At 41.9% G+C, this 21,376-nt stretch overlaps 1 protein-coding gene across 1 annotated transcript; it reads right to left on the reverse strand.

The window, feature by feature from the left end:
- Positions 1 to 934: 934 nt before the first annotated feature.
- Positions 935 to 3,246, reverse strand: LOC147419930 (11S globulin seed storage protein Ana o 2.0101-like). Its single transcript, XM_086505547.1, has 5 exons — positions 2,832 to 3,246; positions 2,545 to 2,741; positions 2,008 to 2,400; positions 1,651 to 1,868; positions 935 to 1,514 (listed from the first exon to the last, which is right to left on the reverse strand). Exons 1-5 carry the CDS (start codon positions 3,229 to 3,231, stop codon positions 1,109 to 1,111), a joined length of 1,614 nt encoding a protein of 537 aa, XP_086361673.1. The 5' UTR covers positions 3,232 to 3,246; the 3' UTR covers positions 935 to 1,108.
- Between the last annotated feature and the right edge of the window lie 18,130 nt (positions 3,247 to 21,376).

The following is a 21,376-nucleotide window of genomic DNA, read 5'->3' on the forward strand; positions in this document are numbered from 1 at the left end:
GGGAGTCCATCGTACCCTTTATGGATGTGTGTTGACTCCCTCCAAAAGTTTATGCTTGGAGTCCATCCTGTCTAATTTGGTAAAAAGATAACCCATGATGAATGTTCTCCTTTATGGATGTGTGTGACTAAGTTTATGCTTGGAGTCCATCCTGTCTGATTTGGTAAAAAGATAACCCATGATGAATGTTCTTTATGGATGTGTGTGACTGCCTCCATATTTTTAGGTTAGGGTTTATGCTTGGAGTCCATCCTGTCTAATTTGGTAAAAAGATAACCCATGATGAATGTTCTCCTTTATGGATGTGTGTGACTAAGTTTATGCTTGGAGTCCATCCTGTCTGATTTGGTAAAAAGATAACCCATGATGAATGTTCTTTATGGATGTGTGACTGCCTCCATATTTTTAGGTTAGGGTTTACTTGCCCCACACCAACACCAATAAACACCGTCTAATAAGCTGGGACACTACAAAATGCAACACACATGCTCAAGCACACAGGCACAGAAGCAATATAAAGCTTGGCTAATGTGTGGGGCTATATATCATGATGCTACAATAGTCACTAGAGCCCCACAGAAGCAATATAAAGCTTGGCTAATGTGTGGGGCTATATATCATGATGCTACAATAGTCACTAGAGCCCCGTCGATATTTGGCACAATACTCGAGCTCTCAAGTTCTATAATTAAGTGTGCGGACGAAGGTACCAATAGTATATCGAGCATGACAAACTTCCATCCTAGAAACAGAGTGAAAACCCGACTCGAGGAGCCAAATATGGATTTTCTACAAGAAAGTTCTACTAAACTTGAAAAAGCATTATTTAGGTACGCTCTTGAGGCTCAAAGCGGCCCTGTGTTGCTAGAAACTCTCTCAAAGCGGCCCTGTGCATCAAAAATTTATGGTAAAAAAAGAAAATTGAGACGCAGGCTTGCAAAACTGTCGATAGATTCTGTTATTATATATAATTCCAAAACTCAGGCTTTGCTGCGCGTGAGCATGACATACGAGCAAAAAGTAGGCCGGAAGGTAATATAAAAGCTCCAGTTGCAGCTCTTATTTATCTAGACACATGACACCCCACTACTTCTGCTGTCTACAGTCTTCATAGCACCTCAAGAGAAGCCAGAGCCCAAGCTGGCAGCTCACGTCGATGCTTCCTTCTCTCTTCCTCCTCGCGCCTCCGCCTCCGCCTCTGCTCCTCCTCCCTCCTGCGTTCCTCTTCATGCCTGCGCTCTTCTTCACGCCTGCGCCTCTCCTCTTCCTCCTCCCGCAGTCTCCTCTGCTCTTCCTCTTCACGTTGTTTCTGCTGCTGTTCGCTCTCCTTTCTGCCTACACTCTCATTGCCCCGGTCACCTCGTCGCCCTCTTTTGGAGGGGGGGAAGAAGACCTCCTCATCCCTGCCAAGTTCTCTGAGCTGCTGTTCATCGACATTGAAGGCGGCGGCGGCAACTTGCTTAGGGATACCACGGTAGACCGAGTTCTTGCCTGCCAGGAAGGTGGTGCGAGGGCTGCAAAAAGCATTCAGGAGATCCAAGGAAAACCATTGAGGAGATCAAAAATGCATTACATGCACTTAAAATGCGCTGCATTATCATTCAATACTGTGCGACGACATGATGCTGAGCAATTATGTTCAAAAGAAACCTTGATGATGTAACTAGCTTGATCCATTCAAGTCCTTGGTCTCCTGCAATTTTCACTGAAGGGAAGAACTGAGGAATAACTAGCATAGTGCCCTCACGCACTTCTTGATCGAACACATTCTCCCCGTCTCCGCTCGCCACTTGAACTCGGCCGTTCCCTCGAGTGAAGTAGAAAAGTTCGTGCCCATTGTGCACGAACGAAGGCGCCATCATTGCATTCTGATGGAAGCGAGAATTCAACATTCAGCAGACTGTCTTATCCTTTATTAATTACAGTCTTCAATCCTTAAACTAATTTATCGCTGTCCTACTTTGTATTAATTGAACAAGCATAATTTTTTTAAAAGCTGTTAATTACCTTCTCCAAGGACACCTTCACTGCACTAAATCTAATCTGATGCAAAGCGGGCAGCTTATAGCAATTGACTCTATTGAGAGCACCACCATTCTTTACATAGAGGTCCGGAAACTCATCCCTTATGCTGTACTTGAGCTCCTCAAAGTGGGAAGGGCCTGAAGTTTCCATGAAGGTGTTGCTCTCTTCCTCTTCCTCTCTCCTGCTGCGCCGCTCGGGTATCTGTGGGAAGTGGATCTTTTGCTTCGCTTTCACAATGCCCGCTTCGTTTTGGCGCTCAAGGAGAGACTGGATCGTTTGTTCGTCGACGCCCCATGCGGTGGCGAGAGTGTCTTTGCTGAATCCATGAAGCAAAGATCCAAACCTGGCCTGCTTGCTACCAGCAAGTCCAAATTGCTGCATACAAAAGTCCATTTACCAGCAGTTTTTACTATAAGTAACATGATTCCACTTTTACCAGCAGTGAATAACTAATCATGTTATAATTCATTCACAATTTTCCAGATCTCATATAGCACTAGCAAGGGGTTTGCTGATTACATGAAAGCGCCCGGGATTGGCTCCGTAGCTGGTATCGCCTGCGCATAGAACACGGTGACGCTCATTGCCGTCATTATACCACCAGTAAACAGTTCCCTTGGGCAGGGCAACAACATCCCCCCGCTGCACTTTCCGAATATAAGTTCGCTGATACTCGCTCTCAGCACCGGGGATGACAGCACCCATTTTACCGGACCCTGCACCGCAGATTACAATTACCATTCAGCGAGAGCTAAGCAAGAGAAAGACCATTAATCACAAACTACAAAGGTAATGTCAAAATGGACCTTGCAAAACATAGGCAATCTTGTCCGCATCCGAATACTGTGGCACCAGCAACCCATTCTCTTCCAGCTCGAGCTCCGCTATGCCCACATGCGCATTGCGGATGGCATCGATCTCTTCCCTCCAAACACGAAGTCGTCCCCCCTCTGACTGAAGCTGTTCCCGAGGCCGGCCGAGCTCGATTTGAGGATAGCCACGCTCTTCCTCCTCGCGGCCACGATGAGGGCGTCTTCCCCTTTCCTCTTCCTCATGCTCACGGGGCTCCCTCTCCCTGCCACCACGACTAGCCTCGCAAGAGGCAAAGGAGGTGGTCAAGAGACCAAGGAGCAGAAGAAGACTAAGCACTAGCTTCCCTACGCTCGCCGTAGCTACAACTGATCTAGTGGGCACCCTGCTACGCATAAAGAAGCAGGAGTGCAGTGGTCGCCTTTTATAGTAGCGCGCAGCTGGAAGATGAGTTTGGAAAGAGCATGCCCGGCGCAGTGTCGATACGCGGCCTCTGCGAAGCCCCTCTCAATTTGGAAAAATCTTCATTACATGCAACTCTCTTTCTTAAAACTCAAAATTGCCTTTTGATATAATTTCATACGTACTACCTACTCGCTCTCCCTTTATTTTATTCATTTATTTCATAGATTCTTTATTTATGATTTCCTTCCTTCCATCTGAAAGGTCACCATATTACCTTCACCTCATAAAGGGACAAGAGCGAACACTCGAACCTGCGCGTGAGGGTAGCAAGGACCTTACGCCCCATCATCTAACCAGTTGCACAGCGCTAGTCATCAACTGCTTCAGCGCAGCCCATTGCATTAATAAAAAAGATTGCCCAGCTTTCCACTTTGCCTGCCGCCTTGCCGTTGACTTCAAGCGATAGCGCCCTTGACAAGAAGCTGTTCAAGCACTTTCTGTGCTCTCTCTCTCTCTCTCTCTCTCTCTCTCCCCACACGATTGCATTAGGAGAATCTGCCTTGATTCTCCTCTTCTTTTCTTTTTCGAAAATCGTCACTCCAACAAAAAAGGGGGCCTTCGACGCAGGTTTCGACGCACCCCGTCGAAATATGCGTCCCTACAAAAACGTCGCAATATGCGTCGATATGCGCGTCGAAAGGTACTGTTATCGATGCATATTTCGACGTGCCTAGCATCGCAGATTGCGACGATCGTAACAGGAAAAAAATTTCTTTGGCAGAGGACAAGCAGCCTATCCTGTGCCCAGTGAAAAGATGGACACAGCCACAGCCAGACTGGCTGTCCTCTGCCCAAGAAAGCGAGCAACACCAAAATCAACCGTGCTCCCGCAGAAATTTCGGCAGATCTAGAGTTCCTTTCGTTTTTTAACATAAATTTTTCAAACAAAACCATATGTATACGCCTCCTACATGCTATCCATGTAGGATCTCACATGAGATTTAAGGCACAACTTGATGGAAGAAATGAAACGAACTTTGTGCAAAACCATAACCATATATGAAATCCACTGATGACTAGACGTCACAACCTGCACATAGGATAAGTCACAAAATTAGTATTGATATTACTTCACATATACTTATTTAATTAAATCAACTCACACATATTAACGTCTCACCTCAATCGATCAGCAAGACTCTAAGGCCTCCCAGTCTACAGGCTCTCCTGAAGCATCAAGATCATTCAATACTTCAAGAGATGTGTGTGAGAGAGATCAACAGACACAGATAGCTTCAACAATCACTGTAATCATCAATAAATCTTGAGTAAAGCTTTGAGTACAACTTAATTATCAATAGCCAAGGCGGCTCGTTAACGACGCTGTCACTTGGATTGATTGAAATTTAAGGAGTTTAAGCTACTTACAAAGATTACGCGGGCCGTTAACGACGCCATGATTTAACAATAAGATTAACAAAGTTTAAGCTGATGATGATGATGATTTTCTTTTTTGAGAAAGTAGAACTTTGAAATTACAACACACACACCCAACCCCGGTAGGTGGAGGCAATCCGACTCTTAAGGTGAGTCATCCCAGCCGGGTTAGGGTGGCCAATCCATCATTTGGACTAGCGGAACAGCCCCTAAGGGCTACATGTCATGCGAGTTGTCAAGGGGGTTTGAAACCAAGACCTTTGACACAAGGGGCTCTTGCTCTACCAACTGAGCTAGCTCTCATTGACTAGATTCTTTATTTATGATTTCCTTCCTTCCTTCCATCTGAAAGGTCACCATATTACCTTCACCTCATAAAAAGGCAGAAGAGCGAACACTCGAACCTGCGCGTGAGGGTATCAAGGACCTTACGCCCCATCATCTAACCAGTTGCACAGCGCCAATCGTCAACTACTTCAACGCAGCCCATTGCATTAATAAAAAAGATTGCCCACCTTTCAACTTTGCCTGCCGCCTTGCCGTTGACTTCAAGCGATAACGCCCTTGACAAGAAGCTGTTCAAGCACTTTCTGTGTTCTCTCTCTCTCTCTCTCTCTCTCTCTCTCTCTCTCTCTCTCTCTCTCTCTCTCTCTCTCTCTCTCTCTCTCTCTCTCTCTCTCTCTCTCTCACACGATTGGATGAGGAGAATCTGCCTTGATTCTCCTCTTCTTTTCTTTTTCGAAAATCGTCACTCCAACAAAAAAGGGGGCCTTCGACGCAGGTTTCGACGCACCCCGTCGAAAAAATCGTCGAAATACGCGTCCCTACAAAAACGTCGCAATATGCGTCGATATACGCGTCGAAAGGTACTGTTATCGACGCATATTTCGACGTGCCTAGCATCGCAGATTGCGACGATCGTAACAGGAAAAAAATTTCTTTGGCAGAGGACAAGCAGCTTAGCCTGTGCCCAGTGAAAAGATGGACACAGCCACAACCAGATTGACTGTCCTCTGCCCAAGAAAGCGAGCAGCACCAAAATCAACCGTGCTCTCGCAGAAATTTTGGCAAAGTTCCCTTCGTTTTTTAACATAAATTATTCAAACAAAACCATATGTATACGCCTCCTATATGCTATCCATGTAGGATCTGACATGAGATTTAAGGCACAACTTGATGGAAGAAATGAAACGAACTTTGTGCAAAACCATAACCATATATGAAAAATATATATATGAAATCCACTGATGACTAGGCGTCATAACCTGCACATAGGACAAGTCACAAAATTAGTATTGATATTACTTCACATACACTTATTTAATTAAATCAACTCACACATATTAACGTCTCACCTCAATCGATCAACAAGACTCTAAGGCCTCCCAGTCTACAGGCTCTCCTGAAGCATCAAGATCATTCAATACTTCAAGAGATGTGTGTGAGAGAGATCAACAGACACAAATAGCTTCAACAATCACTGTAATCATCAATAAATCTTTAGTAAAGCTTTGAGTACAACTTAATTATCAATAGCCAAGGCGGCTCGTTAACGACGCTGTCACTTAGATTGATTGAAATTTAAGGAGTTTAAGCTACTTACAAAGATTACGCGGGCCGTTAACGACGCCATGATTTAACAGTAAGATTAACAAAGTTTAAGCTGATGATGATGATGATTGAGACTGAATCAACTGAGAAAAAGTGTCATAAAAACTAATATCTAACCAATCATTTTAAACTGATCATTTATGTGGGAGAATAAACGGGAACAAGGGTTAGAATATAGGTATGTGCTTTAGATGCATCTCAACACGGGACCAAAGGTATTGGGTCCAAATGGGAGATGGTCTATCAAAGAGCAATGCTAATGGAGCCTAAAGACCCTAGGGTTAGCTTCATTGGTTGTATGCAAGATCAGGTGTACCCAATTTTGGTAGTTTATGCAGCTTTAGACTGCAAAAAATCAAGCTTTTTATGCAAACGTTATTGCATGACACCCTAACTATACTCATTTCTAAGAGCCAAGAATTGGTGGCCACATAAAAGGCTTAGGTACTAACATACCAAAAAGGGCCGATTTCTAAACAAACTAAAGAAAATAGTAGTTTTTGTGTGTAAGGAATGTCTTGGTTTGATCTGTCACGTCCTGTCACAACATTGTGATCTTAACAGAGATTCTTATATAAGTCTCTTATCACTTACTTAATTTTGAAATAAAATTGCACATGAATCTTGCATATGCTTAAAGAGAATATTTGAAATTATTAAAGTTTTTTTACTCATTTCTTTAAACTATTAGTAATTATCTTTGTGAAGAATTTCAACAATTCTTACATCACTATTTCTACACAAGATATATATAGATGCAAGGCTAATTTCTCAAGATCCTACGGTCATTTGATAGATATAATTATGCGGAATGTGGTGAGACAAAAAAAACCATACTTTAACAGTTGAATATTGACAGATCTTCCTTGGAAAATTTACATAGAATATCAATAAATAAAATTCGACTCTTCTAAAAATTATAAAAAATTAATTAGTTATTGTTTTCTCATGCATTTGATATATATTATAGTTTATGGCACAAGGAACCCATAGAAAAAATAGTGTGTGTAGTTTGGCTTCATAAGCTTATCTTTTATCCATTTTACTTATGTGCAACCTTTGGATTATCCTTAGTGTACATCTTACGGTCAAAAATTTATCAAAGATTAAAAAAATTTGCGATTTTTCATTCTCCAAGGGTATACTATAGCATTTTAGTCCTAGTTGGCCATGCTAGCATACAAGGTGTAGACAAATGTGTTGAACACCTTGAGTGCCACACTTTCCACCTAACTACCAAAATTGGGTACACCTAATCTTGCACACACTTAAAGACCTCTACAAGTTAGTGCTTAAAAGTCCTTTGACCTTAGGTAATCTAGGGCTGAGCTTGAGGTGAGAGCCCGGCCCAAGCTTGAGGTGCTGTCGTGCTTGATGACTAAGATGCTTGAGGTGCTTGCCAACTAGGGAGCCTGAGGTGCTTGTGGGAACACTACCCAGGCTTTAGGTGCTTTGTCATGCTTGTTGAATAAGGTGCTTGAAGGTAAGGTGTCCAAAAATTCAAATCCCATCCCTACAAGAGAGGGGGCGAGCTCTAAAGCTAGGGGGATGAGAGAGAATACACGCTCCCTCACACAAGGCAAGCTTGGTACAAAGAAAGCAAAAAGAACACTTGTCAAGCTCCTCCTCATGTTGCCCCCATTGTGTGCCTAGAGCCTATTGGTTGGCCTCTCAAGGGGTCCAATGATAAATTAATTAATTTAATTAAATTTTTTACATTTATCAACTCCTCTCTCTCAAAGGGGAAAGGAGGACACCTGTCCCAAGACTAGCATCCTTGCTTGATATGACTCTTGCTTGTGATTGGCTAGGCGTGGAGGGGTAAAATGAGCTTCAAGCATGAGCTACAAGGGGGGGTCGACCAAGGAAGCTAGGGGCATGCTTGGGAGGGTATACTCTCCCACACACACTCTCATTGTGTGAAGTGCAAAGTGCAAGAGCTCCATCTCCTTCTCCGAGCAAGTAGAGAAGTTGAGAGCTACACCAACACTTTTGGCTATGGAATGCAAATCCAACCAAGAGCCATGCTTCAATGCTTAAGCTTTCCATCTTCTCCATCTTCATTACTATGATATTATGTATTCTAGCAAGAAGAGTGATGATAAGTGAGGAACTAATTCTTTCTCCTATGAAATGTTTCTTCTTCCTCTTCCCTACCCTCATTCCCCACTAGCTCTCTGCACCTTCGAAGGTGTTTGAGGCCTTGGGACTGAGGCTTGGGATAGTTAATGCTTTCCACAAAGTTTATGCTCCTGATGCATGAAGCTTTACATCTTCATTGCATCACCTAGGTCACAAGGAAGACAAAGATGGTATTGTACCAAGTCTCTCTTATGGGAGAAACTATAATATAAAAGTCTATCGAGGGGGGACCACCGGCTCCACATAAATCCGGTCCTCTATTGTTGTCATGTTCCCTAAACTCTCTCTCTTTTGTAAAATTATTGTTTATGCCAAGTTAACTAAATGTTATGTTTATGTTGCTACCATCAATTAAGTACACCCTCTATGCTCACAAAGTAATTCCACAAAACTGCTATCTCTAATTTCCGCTACTCTCAAAGTTTAAAGGCCATTTCCATTACATTGGTATCAGAGCATTTGGTTTGTCTTTTCTTGCTTAAGAAGAGAGGTTGTTAAGTAGCCTATAAATGGTTGATTTTAAAAAGGCATCTTGGCCGATCAACATTTCCAACTAAACGGGTCTGAAGCACCTACTTCTTTGCTCTAGAACTGTCATAAAATCTAATATCTAATTGACCCAAATGATTTTTTCATATTAAATTGACCATTTAATGTGGGAGAATAGACGGGGACAAGGGTTATAATATAGACATGTGCTTACGGGTCTATCTCAACACGGGGCCAAAGGTAAAGGGGTCCAAATGAGAGATGACATGTCAAAGAGCAAGGCTAGCTAACGGAGATTAAAGACCTTAGGGTTAGCTTTGTTAAATACCTCTTAATGGTTAGTGTTAAAAGTCCTTTGACCTAGGTAAGCTAGGGTTGAGCTTGAGGAGGTAACCCTACTAAAAGGCCATAGGGAGATAGACATGCCAATAATTACCCAACCATACCTATTTATAGGCCCTTGGCCCTCTGGCTCTTAGATATATATAGCCCCTATACCGCAGGTGTATCCGTCGGTCCTTGGCCAAGGTCGTGCCCTCCTATAGTCCTACCCTTGGCATGACATTACTCCCCCCTTGGAGAAGCATTCTCGTCCGCAAAAACAAAAGTGGTAGGATCTTCATAAGAACACTAATGTTTTCCACAGTGGTATCCCTCATGGATCCAGCTGTTTGTTTGACCAAAACACGGTACAGTAGGAGGTTCAATGAAATCAAGAATAACATCGTGATTTTGCACATTGTTGTCCTTTGGAACCATCAATAGGTAGACTCCATTTAGAATGCACAAGAGCATGCTTAAACGAGTTATCACAACAAAGATGTACGTGAAAGAGTACCGCTTTTCACTTTCCGTGAAAGTAACTAGCTGACCTAACTCATCAGCCAAGTTTAATTCCTTAACTTGTTCTCAAATTTCATCAGTAAACAACCCCACCATAACTAGTGTTCAAGGTTGAGAACCTGACTTATACATGAAGAGACTAAACCTAGTCGCAAACATGCTTTAACTGATGGTAAGCAAACTCCCAGTAGAGCAATAAATGCTTATTAAATGGATTGCTTAGTGCTAATTTACGCACTTTTCATATCCTTTAGCCCAAGATTACACTTTGTAATCTGCCTATCACCTTGGATAACTGACAGTACTGAGGTGTGTTTCCCCCACGATTTACAGGCAGTCTTCCTAGATGGCTGGTAAATGGGAGCACAATATCGCACAAGATTGCTGAGGAATCAACAATTGCCTGAATAACCAGCATGGTTAACTTGAAAGATCCACAAGCACCCAAACCAAACCATGACCTCTATTGGTGATTAGTAGACCAAAAAGTAATCTCATAGAGAAACGACTCTGATACCAGTGAAAGGCCATAGGGAGATAGACATGCCAATAACCACCCAACCATACCTATTTATAGGCCCTTGTCCCTCTGGCTCTTAGCTATATATAGCCCCTGTACTGCATGTGTATCCATTGGCCCTTGGCCAGGGCCGAGCCCTCCTATAGTCCTACCCTTGGCATGACGCCTGCCCAAGCTTGAAGTGCTTGTCATGCTTGCTAAATAAGATGCTTCAGGTGCTTGTCGTGCTTGATGACTACAAGGCTTGAGGTGCTTGTCCTGCTTGCTGACTAAGATGCTTAAGGTGCTTGTCGTGCTTGATGACTAAGATGCTTGAGGGGCTTGGCGTGCTTTCCGACTAAGATGCTTGAGGGGCTTGTCGTGCTTGCTAACTAGGGAGCTTGAGGTGCTTGTGGGAACACTACCCAAGCTTGAGGTGATTTGTCGTTCTTTGCTGACTAAGGTGCTTGTGTTTCAAAAATAAACAAAATTGCCACAAAAGAGGGGGCAAGTCCTAAAGCTAAGGGGATTAGAGCACACACACACACACACACACACACACACAAGGTAAGCCCAAGCCTCAAGAGGCAGCAAGGACACATTTTAAGCCCCTACCCATGTTGCCCTCAAGGTGTGCCTGAATCCTATTGGATAGGCTTAAAAGGGGTCCAATGAGCATTTAGATTAATTAAATAATCATCTATCAAGCCTCTTTCCGTCAAAGGGGAAAGAAGGACACTTGTCCAAAACCTACCCTTGTTGCTTGATATGCCTCTTGCATGTGATTGGCTAGGCCTGGAGGGGGTCCAATGAGCTTAAAGCATGCGCTACAAGGGGGGCTCGACCAAAGCAAGTAAGGGGTGTTCTTGGGGGGTATAATCCCTCACACTCTCTCTCATTTGATCTCATTATTCACTTGGTGAAGTGCAAAGTGCAAGAGCTCCATCTCCTTCTCCAAGCTAGTACAGAAGTTGAGAGCCTACACCAACACTCTTGGCTATGGAATTCAAATCCAAACAAGAGCCATGCTTCAATGCCTAAGCTTGCCATATTGTCCATCTTCATAACTATGCTATTATGTATGCTAGCAAGAAGAGTAATGCTAAGTGAGGAACTATTTCTTTCTCCTATGAATGTTTCTTCTTCCTCTTTTCTACCCTCATTACCTTCTATCTCTCTTTAAACTCATCATTTAATGTGGGAGAATAGACGGGGACAAGGGTTAGAATATAGACATGTGCTTACTGGTCTATCTCAACACGGGGCCAAAGGTAAAGGGGTCCAAATGAGAGATGATATGTCAAAGAGTGTCATCATAACTAATATCTAACTCTCCTAAATGATTTTCTCATGTTAAACTAATCATTTAATATGGGAAAGTACCAGGGGAGAAAAAGGTAGAATATTGGTTAAGTTGTCAGACCGGCCACAGTAGGGATCCAAAGGGGGGGCCATCTGCAAAAGAGAAATGTGCAACAATGGGCTTCAAAGACCCTAAGGTACAGCCCATTAAGACTTCCAAAATGCTAAGGTTCCAAAATTCAAAGGTTATGTCCAATGGTCCAACTCTAGGGAAAATTGGATGCTTTGTAGTGTGCCAAAAAGTCTTTGCAAACTCCTACATAGGAGGGGGCGAGCCCTTTTAGTAGGGGATGAGAGAGAAACAAACAAACACACACACACACACACACACACACACACTCACTCATGCAAGCCCCTTTACACAAAGGGCATAGTGGACACATGTCAAATCCCTAGGCCAATTGCCCACAAGGTGCATTCAAATCCTATTGGATGGCCATAGAGGTGGACCCATGAGAATTAGTCTAGAGTAAATATAGTTTACTTCATTTAAAAACACTCAATAAAAGAACCAATAAGAATTAAGCTCTCCAGAAGACTATTGGACAGTCTCCCAAGGGGTCCAATGAGCATTCAGTAGCTCAATGGCTTGCCTGATTCCTATTGGCCAAAAGACAAAGGGGTCCAATGAGAGCTTAATTGCATTAATTAATTACCTAAAGCTCTCACAAAAGGGGAAAGGGGGCCACATGTCACAAGGGTATCACTTATGCTTCTCAATTTTCATTGGCTAAGCTTTGCAGGGTCCAATGAGGTGCCAGCATGAGTATTTTGCAAGAGGCGTCGACCAAGAGAGACAGGGGGCTGATTTTGGCAAGGCATTATCACACACACACTCACACAATATCATATGTGAATCAAGAAGACTCTCTCTCTCTCCTTCTCAAGCTTTAATGGAAAGCTCATCATCTACTCCAAGCTTGGAGAAGGGAGGCCTACACCAACAACTCTTGACTTTGTGATGCAAATCCAACCAAGAGCCAAGTTTCAATGCATGTTCATCTCCTATACCATGCTAATTACTAAGCTATGCTAAGCTATTATGAGTGATTAGGTGAGGAGATATACTTCTTTCTCGTAAGACTACTCCTTCTTCCTCTCAATCTACTCTCATACCCCGCTAGCTCTCACCATCTTTGAAGGTGTGTGAGGTCTTGGGTCTGAGACCATGAGGGAATTGATGTTGTGTTTTATAAGTGTTTTGCTTAGTGCTTGAAGCTTCTATCTTCATTGTACTAGATATTTATTGAAGGAACACAAAGAATTGTATTGTAAAATGTCTCCCGTGATGGGATAAACCTATAATACAAAGCCTTTTGGAGGGGGGACCGGCTCCATGTAAATCCGGTCCTCAACTGTTGGCAATAGCTTAATTTCTCTCTCTTTTGAAGTATTTTTCATGATTATATAACTAGGTGTTATGCTTTTTGTTGCTCTCTCCATCCAAGCACTCTTGCTATGCCCATTAGGAATATTTTATAATGAAATGCTCACAATGTGTATGCTATTTTCCGCTACACACAAGTTAGTAGGCCATTAAATGTTACATTGGTATCAGAGCACACGGTTTCTCTTTTCTTGCTCAAGAAGGGAGGTCCTCAAGCTAGCTATAAATGGTTAGTATTATTAATTGCAATTGAGTAAGTAGAATAGGGAGTTTTCAGCCTTGCAGTGCGCTTGCCTTCTTGCAGATAACGGCGGGGCATCACCATGGAGAGCTATGGTCTTAATAGTGGAGTCCTACAGGGCTTGCCTACGGCTTAACCACTATTGAGCTATTAAAAGCTTGACAGGAGCCGGTACTAGTTTGGTGTTGAGAGACCCTTTCTTCTATTCCTTGCAACTAATGATATTCGAGCCACGGGTATAGGAGCTTGAGTGATTTTATAAAGGGGTAAAGAGGAGTAGCAACTAGGGCTTGAAGTGCCAAAGTACACCTAAAAAATTGTTAGAATGGCTAACAATAGTAAAGAGAGTGAAATTAATGTTGATAGCTTTGATTTTGCTAATGAGCAGGTTACTAATGATGCCCCTATGCTTGTTAACTACCTTGTTTCTAGGCTTCAACAAGCTATGGGTAATCCATCCCTCCAAAGTGAAGTGGAGCGATAGCTTTCTGCTCATGGGATTCTCCAAACTCCCCACCATGACAAGAGAGTACCTAGGAAGCCTCCAGTGAGACTTCCAAAAGTGGCCTCTCTCCGATTCGGGAAGAAGAAAGAGGATGCGTGCACCATATCTGTGGTCATACACTATACCATGGTGGCTTCACAAATCAATTTCCAAACAAGGGCTAAGAGAAATCATAAGCCCACGGAAAACAAGGGTTCTAATGAGCCTAAGGGGAAGGACAATGTCCAAAAGTCTCCTAAGGGCAATTCCAACAATAACAAAGCTAAGGAGAAGGGAGTTTACAAAGGCAAAACCAAACTCTCTCCTGAAGAGTTTGAGCGTTATTGCAAGGATAACCGTTGTTTCAAATGCGGCGAGCAAGGGCATGCGTACCTTGCTTGCCCCCAAAAGAACACCCACCATGAGCCTCCTAGAGCTACCTTGGTTGAAATCCAAGAAGAGGAAGATCACCACAAAGGATCTCCTCTATGCCACGCTTGAGGAAAGGTAAGAGAACATGATGCTTTTATTCTCTTTGACCCTGGTTCTACTCACAATTTCATATCCACAGAGTTGGCCACCAAGCTAGGCATCCAAGCCTATGAGATGGGAGATGTCCTACCCGCCGATGGTGCTTTCAAGGGGCAAGAAGCTTCAGTCACTCCCTTAATTGGGAAATTGAGGCTCCATGTCCAAATCTATGTGGACAAAGAGGAATTCTTTATCTCTCCTCTCAAACACGAGGATGTAATCCTAGGGACGCCATGGTTTGATCGCATGGCTGCCAAGGTTAAATTCCCTGAAAGAAAAATGTACTTTAGGTTCAAGGAAAAACATATGTGCATAGATGCTAAGGAGATGGGTAACACCATACCCATTGTACATACGCAAGCTTTCAATAATTCAATAAAGAGCTCTATTTCAGTGTACATGATTTTTGTTAAAGATTCTCAAAATGAACCTAATGCTTTAGCAAAAGAAAATTTAAACAATCACAAAGAATTAGAGTTATCCAATTGTCTCAAGGGATTTCAAGATGTTTTTATTGACGACTTCCCATGTGAACTACCTCCTAAACGAGGCAATGATGACCATGCAATTGAACTTCTTCCAGGAAGTTCATCGCCTAATAAAACTCCTTATAGAGTTTCTCAAGCTCAACAAGAGGAGATTATGCGGTAAGTGCATGAGTTAGTTGAGAAAGGCATGGCTAGGCCTAGCTCATCTCCATTTTTCTCACCCATGTTATTAGTGCAAAAGAAAGACATCACATATCGTATGTGTGTTGACTATAGAGCACTAAATAGGATCACTATCAAAAATAGGTTTCCCATTCCACAGATAGAAGACCTATTTGATAAGTTGCAAGGGTCGACCTACTTTAGTAGGATTGACCTAAAAAGTGGCTACCATCAAATAAGGATAGTTGATCAAGACATTGTAAAAGACCACATTTTGCACTACGTTTGGTCTTTACGAATACACTGTCATGCATTTTGGCTTAACCAATGCACCAACGACATTCAACCGCTTGATGGAGAAGCTATTCAGCCTCACTGAACCTTTACTAGAGTATTCTTTGATGATATTATCATCTATTCTAATTCACTAGACAAACATAAACAACACCTCTAGGTAATATTTCAAGTTTTACGAGAGAATAAATTTTATGTTAATCAAAAGAAAAGTGAGTTTTTCTTACAAGAGATTCAGTATTTAGGTCACATTATCTCTCAAGATGGCATCCACATGGATCCATCAAAGTTAGAGGTAATAAAAGGATGGCTTCATGAACTAAGAAGCTTTATAGGTATGTGTGCATACTATAGACGCTTCATAGAAAAGTTCTCACTAATAGCCAGACCATTACATGACCTAACAAAGAAAAACGTTAGGTATACATGGTCTGCCAAGGAGAACAATACTTTCCAAAAGCTTAAAGAAAAGCTTATCTCTCAACCTGTGCTTACACTGTCGGATCTCTCACGCTTGTGGTGATTGCCTTGGAGTTCTTTTGCTTCAAGAAGGGCATGCCATAGCCTATGAAAGTCGAAGGATCGACCCTGTTGAACAAGCTCTAGGCATATATGAAAAGGAACTCCTCGCAGTTCTACATGCCTTAGACTCGTGGAAGAACTATTTATTGGGGACTTCTTTTAATTCTGCGGGGACGGATCATCAAAGCCTTAAGTACTTCATGACGCAGACCAAGCTCTCCGCCGACAAACAAATGAGGTGGGCAAATTTTCTTTTGCAATTTCATTTTCATATTTCTCACGTTGCTGCAAGCATAATCAAGGAACCGATACACTCTCAAGACAGCCGAGAGTGAATGTGGTTTCCATAGCAACTCACAATGATCTATCTTCCATGATAGATGAGTACACTATTGATCCCGATTTTAGAGATATGATTTCAGCCTTGGCATTAGGGAAGAAAGAGGAACCATTTACTTTACAAGATGGTTATCTTCTCTATGGCAATAGACTATGCATTACTAACTCACTACATGAGAAAGTAATGTATGAATCTCATGCTCCTCCTTATGCGGGGCATAGAGGGATTCAGTCTACCCTAAAAGGAATTGAAACATATTTCTAGTGGCCTACCATGAAAGCAAACATACAAGAGTATGTTTCTACATGTGTGGTGTGCCAAAAGACAAAGTTTGATAGAGGGAAGCAACCTAGATTGCTTCAAACTTTGCCAATCCCTAATTCACCACGGGAGAGCATATCCATGGATTTTATCTTTGGATTGCCCAAGTCTATCCATGGGAATATGGGAATATGGATGATAGTAGACAGGTTTAGCAAACAAGCACATTTTATACCTGTCAAAAAGTCTATCAAAGCCCATCAACTGGCAACCCTCTTCATCTCACAAATTTTCAAGTACCATGGCTTTTTGATGTCCATAGTGTCGGATAGAGATCCTAGAATGACCAGTAATTTCTGGAAGGGTCTCTTTGAAAATTTAGGGACAAGGCTAAACTTCTCTTTGGCCTATCACCCACAAACGGATGGCCAAAGTGAAATAGCTAACCTAACAATTCTTGATCTACTAAAAGCCTACGTAACGGAAGTAGAACAAAGGTCACAATGGGAGAAGTACTTACCCTTAGTGGAGTATGCCTACAACAACGTTGTACATACTTCCACGGGAAAAGCACCTTTTGAGGTAATAGAGGGAAGATCCAAAAGTCCCCTACTACTTAAAGTACACGGGAAGATCTTCGCTGCATATGAGTATAGCCGAGACCTACAAGAATATTTCTAAAAGATTAAGGATGCTATCTCTATCTCACAGCAAAGGCAAAAGGTTGTTGTTGATAAGCACAAAAAGCCCGCCTTTAAAGAAAATGATTGGGTCTTGCTAAAATTTCCTAAGGCTCGATTAAGGCACATAACGGGCAAGAATCCTATGGGACACCAAAATTACTATGCTAAGTTAGCAAAAAGGTACTATGGTCCCTTCCAAATTCTTAGACCAATCAATGAGATGGCCTATCAACTCAAGTTGCCCAATCATTGGCTAATACACAATGCCTTCCATGTGAGACTACTAAAGCCTTACAAACAGGGATTTAATATTTACGTAATTACGACAAATTTTGTGTGATCACAAGGTCTTATTGACACATTTACATGATTATACTAAACATAATCGCACAGAATTCTGTTAAGGGCGACCTGCAAACCCACTAAATTCCCGCCGGGCTTTTCAGTATTCCCGACGAGCCCACCGGGATTTCTCATTTTCCCTACAAGCCCACCGGGAATACTGAAAAGCCCGGCGGGCTCGTAGAATTATATAAACGCGGATCCGATTGGGCCCACTGGGTGTTATTTCTTCTTGCTTTCATCTTGAGAGAGAGAGAGAGAGAGAGAGAGAGAGAGAGAGAGAGAGAGAGAGAGAGCGCACTCGTCGACCACCTTTGCAAGTACATCGAGAGGAGAGAGGAGAGAGGGAGAGAGGGGGTCGTGTGGGAGCGTGCTCTGCACCGTAGTGCGCAACAGTAGCAGAGTACCTGACCACACGATCCGGGTATGTGTTGTGTGTGTGTATGCGTTGTGTGGTAGCATGCCTTTTGTCATATTGCACGGCAGTAATAAGGTACCTTACTGTATAAGCTGTCCTACGGAACAGTGCTTATCACGGGGGCATCACCTCAGTGACGCGGGGAAGATGGTATTCTTGTGGTAAGTATTGGCTTACTGTTTGGGTACTACGTTGGTAATGCGGCGAATCTAGTATCCTTATGGTAAGTCAACTTCCCTTCCCCTTTCCCAAAAAACATATGGACATCGGTCGGTAACGCGGCTATATGATGTTCGTATGCAAGCCATTGTTTTTCCTTAGATTCACGCGGCACTCAATCGATAACGTGCCTAATAGAGTGTCGTTTGTTAGAAGCATTTGTTTTTGCATAAATGTGGCATTCAGGTCGTTAACCCGGACGTACGAATGTCATATAATTTGTATGTGCATGTCCAATTAATTTTTTAAGTATTAAGTATACGAAATACTTGGTCGGTAACGCGGCTGTGAAGAGTATTTTATATACAAAATGTATGAATTGTTTGATTTTGTTGTTTTTAACTGTCCATTTGAAAATATATACTAGCTAATCATATTCAAAAGAATACTTTTATTCATCAATCATGGCTATTTTAAATGTTCCATTTATATAAATTATATGTAAAAACGTATTTGCACACAAATTGCATGTTAAAAATTCTTTTTTAATCTTTTTAAAGGACTCTCAAGCATTATCGCTATTTTTAATGCTTCATTTACATAAATTCTCTGTAAAAAATCTAAATGCACACAATTTTTATGTTAAATATTCTTTTGTATCTTTTTAAAGAGCATTAATTATCATCGCTTTTTGATTGCTACATTTACATAAATTCTATGTAAAAAAGTGTGTGAACACAATTTGCTAGTTCAATTTGTATACTTCCAATGTTTTAATTGTTTTTGAAGTTTTTAAGTCGGTGTGTGGTTTGTTTGAATTAGTATGTGCGCACAAAGAAAAATATAAGTTAAAAATTCAATATATGTTGAAATGTGCCAGACTATTAACATGTATTGTCTGATCTGAATTAAGTTCTTATAAACCACTTGTTTGATCTACATTTTATACGTGTAACAGAATGCAATTTTAAGTGAAGATTATTTTCAATTTTTATCAATATTCCTTACAAATTTCTTAAAGTCTTCAAGTAGTGGTTAAGAGTTTACCTGAGATAGTGTGAGAGTGTTAGTGTCATTCGCAACCATTAATTTGTATTTGATATGTTGTTTTTTATTGTCCAGTGCAAATATGGCACCAGATCAAAAGAAATGTATTATGCGTGCCATTCGTAAAGAATGTATTTTGGCAATCTCATCATGTGCAGCTGAGTCGCATACAACAGATTAGTGAAAGCAATGTCTACATCAAAGACCTCAGTAGCACTATATGGGAGAACACACAGCGCAACTTGCGACTTGAAGGACAATAGGAGTTGTTGCTTCCAGCAAGGATACGAGAATTCGACCCCCACCACAAGATTAGGACAGTGTTGGGCAATATGAAAGTATGTTGCAGAGACTTAAAGAAAGATATCCCACCTGCTTGCGACATGTCAAAATTAGAGCTCTAGGATAAATTGTGTGAAGAACAGAAGGTAAAGGTAAAGCGTGTGAAAGAGCAGGACCAAGCAGTCTTACCCAAGATATTGAAGATGGCCCAAGATGTGCAAGCAACTTTGGGAGGTCGATCCGATGCCAGCGGCACCAACACAATCATGACACTGCTTTGAATGCAAAGTGCACTCATCTTGTCGACATCCATCATGAAGCCTTGGTAGAAGGTATGAGGATTGGAACAGGCTCCTTCGGTGTGTGCACATTGTACACCATCAAAGGCATCTCATTTTTTCTAGACCACATTACATATGTGGAAAAATGTTACAAGGGAGGGACTAAGGCGAAATTTGACAGTTTTCAGACAGAGCAAGGAATGCAAACGTTTCACCCCTACATTGTAAGGTGCCTTGGGTTTACTACCAAAGCTCCTTGGATCATGATATTCCCATACTACAATAAGTGTAGCGTGGGCGACATGATATGTTGCTTACCGTTCGCTCACGGATTGTTCAGACGACACATGCACAAGCTACAACACGGCTAGAGGTCATTGCCTGTAGCAAATCTTCCTGTAAGCGAGATAGACACAGTGCGGATCAAAGCAGTGATCGAGAAGATGCCAGCCATTTTTCATGCCTTAATCGACGACGTTGCGGCTTCCCGCTCAGTCGGCATAGTGCACAGTGACCTGCACCCATTCAACATAATGTTGGACTTTCCTCGCGCCAATAAACTCCGCGTCACGATCATTGATTAGGGTATGATGCTGAGAACACCAGCTGAGCGCACAGCAAATAATTATCTGCATCCAAGCGCACAGTCGAACGAAGCAGTTTTGGATACACAGAGAGCAGGGAATGCCAAGATGGCTAAGCGACCGTGGATTGCTCCTGAGCTATACGATCCATGGTGCACAGATGCATACACAAAAGCGAGCGACATTTATGCATTGGGCTACCTATTCGGCATGCTGGCAGATTTTTAGAGTGCAGCCATAAAAGTTTATTTTCCAGAAGAAGTTTTTCACCACCCGGACGAAGATGTTATGAGGGCTATTCGAATTAAAGTAAATTGCTGGATGAAGTTAAAAGAGTGGGAACAAAGAAAGAATGCTTTTGAAGTGTTTTTATAATTTTTCAAAGAATATTTAAAGACAGACCCTAACCCTGTCCAACGTCCACTTGTTGAACTTGCACCATCATTTTATCCGATTTAAACATTTCTATGATATACATATGTCTTATCCAGGGTATTCTATTTTTTATTGAAGTGTATTATCTGGTTTGAAGTGGTTCACCTAATTGAGCCAATTATCTTTAATCATTTTAAATTTATCATTTAACTGTCATTATTTCAAATTTGCCTTGTGGTTCAATTAGTCACATTTGTTGTGGTTTGATCTAGTGGATTCCGCGCACTTTCCCTGTGATTGAACAAGAAGTTGCTATATTCTACATTTGTGAGACTGTTGAATTGTGAGAATATATATTTGCCAAAGATATTGAATATTTTTCTATCTATGGCTGCAGCTCTAAGAGAAAATGGCCGATGAAGAACAAGATATTGGCACCCAATCACTACCCGTTGATCAACAACAAGCGATTGTTAATGTATTTCAGCGCATGAAGTCTCTGGCACGCGGCATGTCGGCACAACAAGCAACACATACTGCTCGACGACTCTCAAAGTGGGAAAATCCAAACCACATGCAATGGAAAGAGATCTATAAAGAAGTGACAAAGGACATGATCAAGACAATATGGCCATGTGAGGACATAGAGATCAAGAAAGGAAGGTGGAAGGTTTCGAAGTGCAACCATGATGCGATCAAAGAAAACGCTGAGAGGATTTATCTGGTGGTTTATGGACATCCCCTGCACAATGCAGATTGTGCACTATATTTTGCAAAAATGTTATATGTTCACTTTGTGCAACCGTGACCAATAGACTTCTCGTCAAAGGGGACAACTGTTGCCACTCATGATTTAAGGGAGAGTTGTGTCA

The sequence above is a fragment of the Adiantum capillus-veneris genome, chromosome 29 (assembly GCF_014529385.1).
Source record: "Adiantum capillus-veneris isolate H3 chromosome 29, ASM1452938v2, whole genome shotgun sequence".
Lineage (NCBI taxonomy): Eukaryota > Viridiplantae > Streptophyta > Polypodiopsida > Polypodiales > Pteridaceae > Adiantum > Adiantum capillus-veneris.

Excerpts from the sequence above, each read along its gene's own strand:
- LOC147419930 (XM_086505547.1), bottom strand. The coding sequence starts at position 3,231 with ATGCGTAGCAGGGTGCCCACTAGATCAGTTGTAGCTACGGCGAGCGTA. Across the intron at positions 2,401-2,544 it reads CCAATCCCGGGCGCTTTCAT|CAATTTGGACTTGCTGGTAG; the intron begins GTAATCAGCAAA and ends TTTTGTATGCAG. Across the intron at positions 1,869-2,007 it reads TGAAGGTGTCCTTGGAGAAG|AATGCAATGATGGCGCCTTC; the intron begins GTAATTAACAGC and ends CGCTTCCATCAG.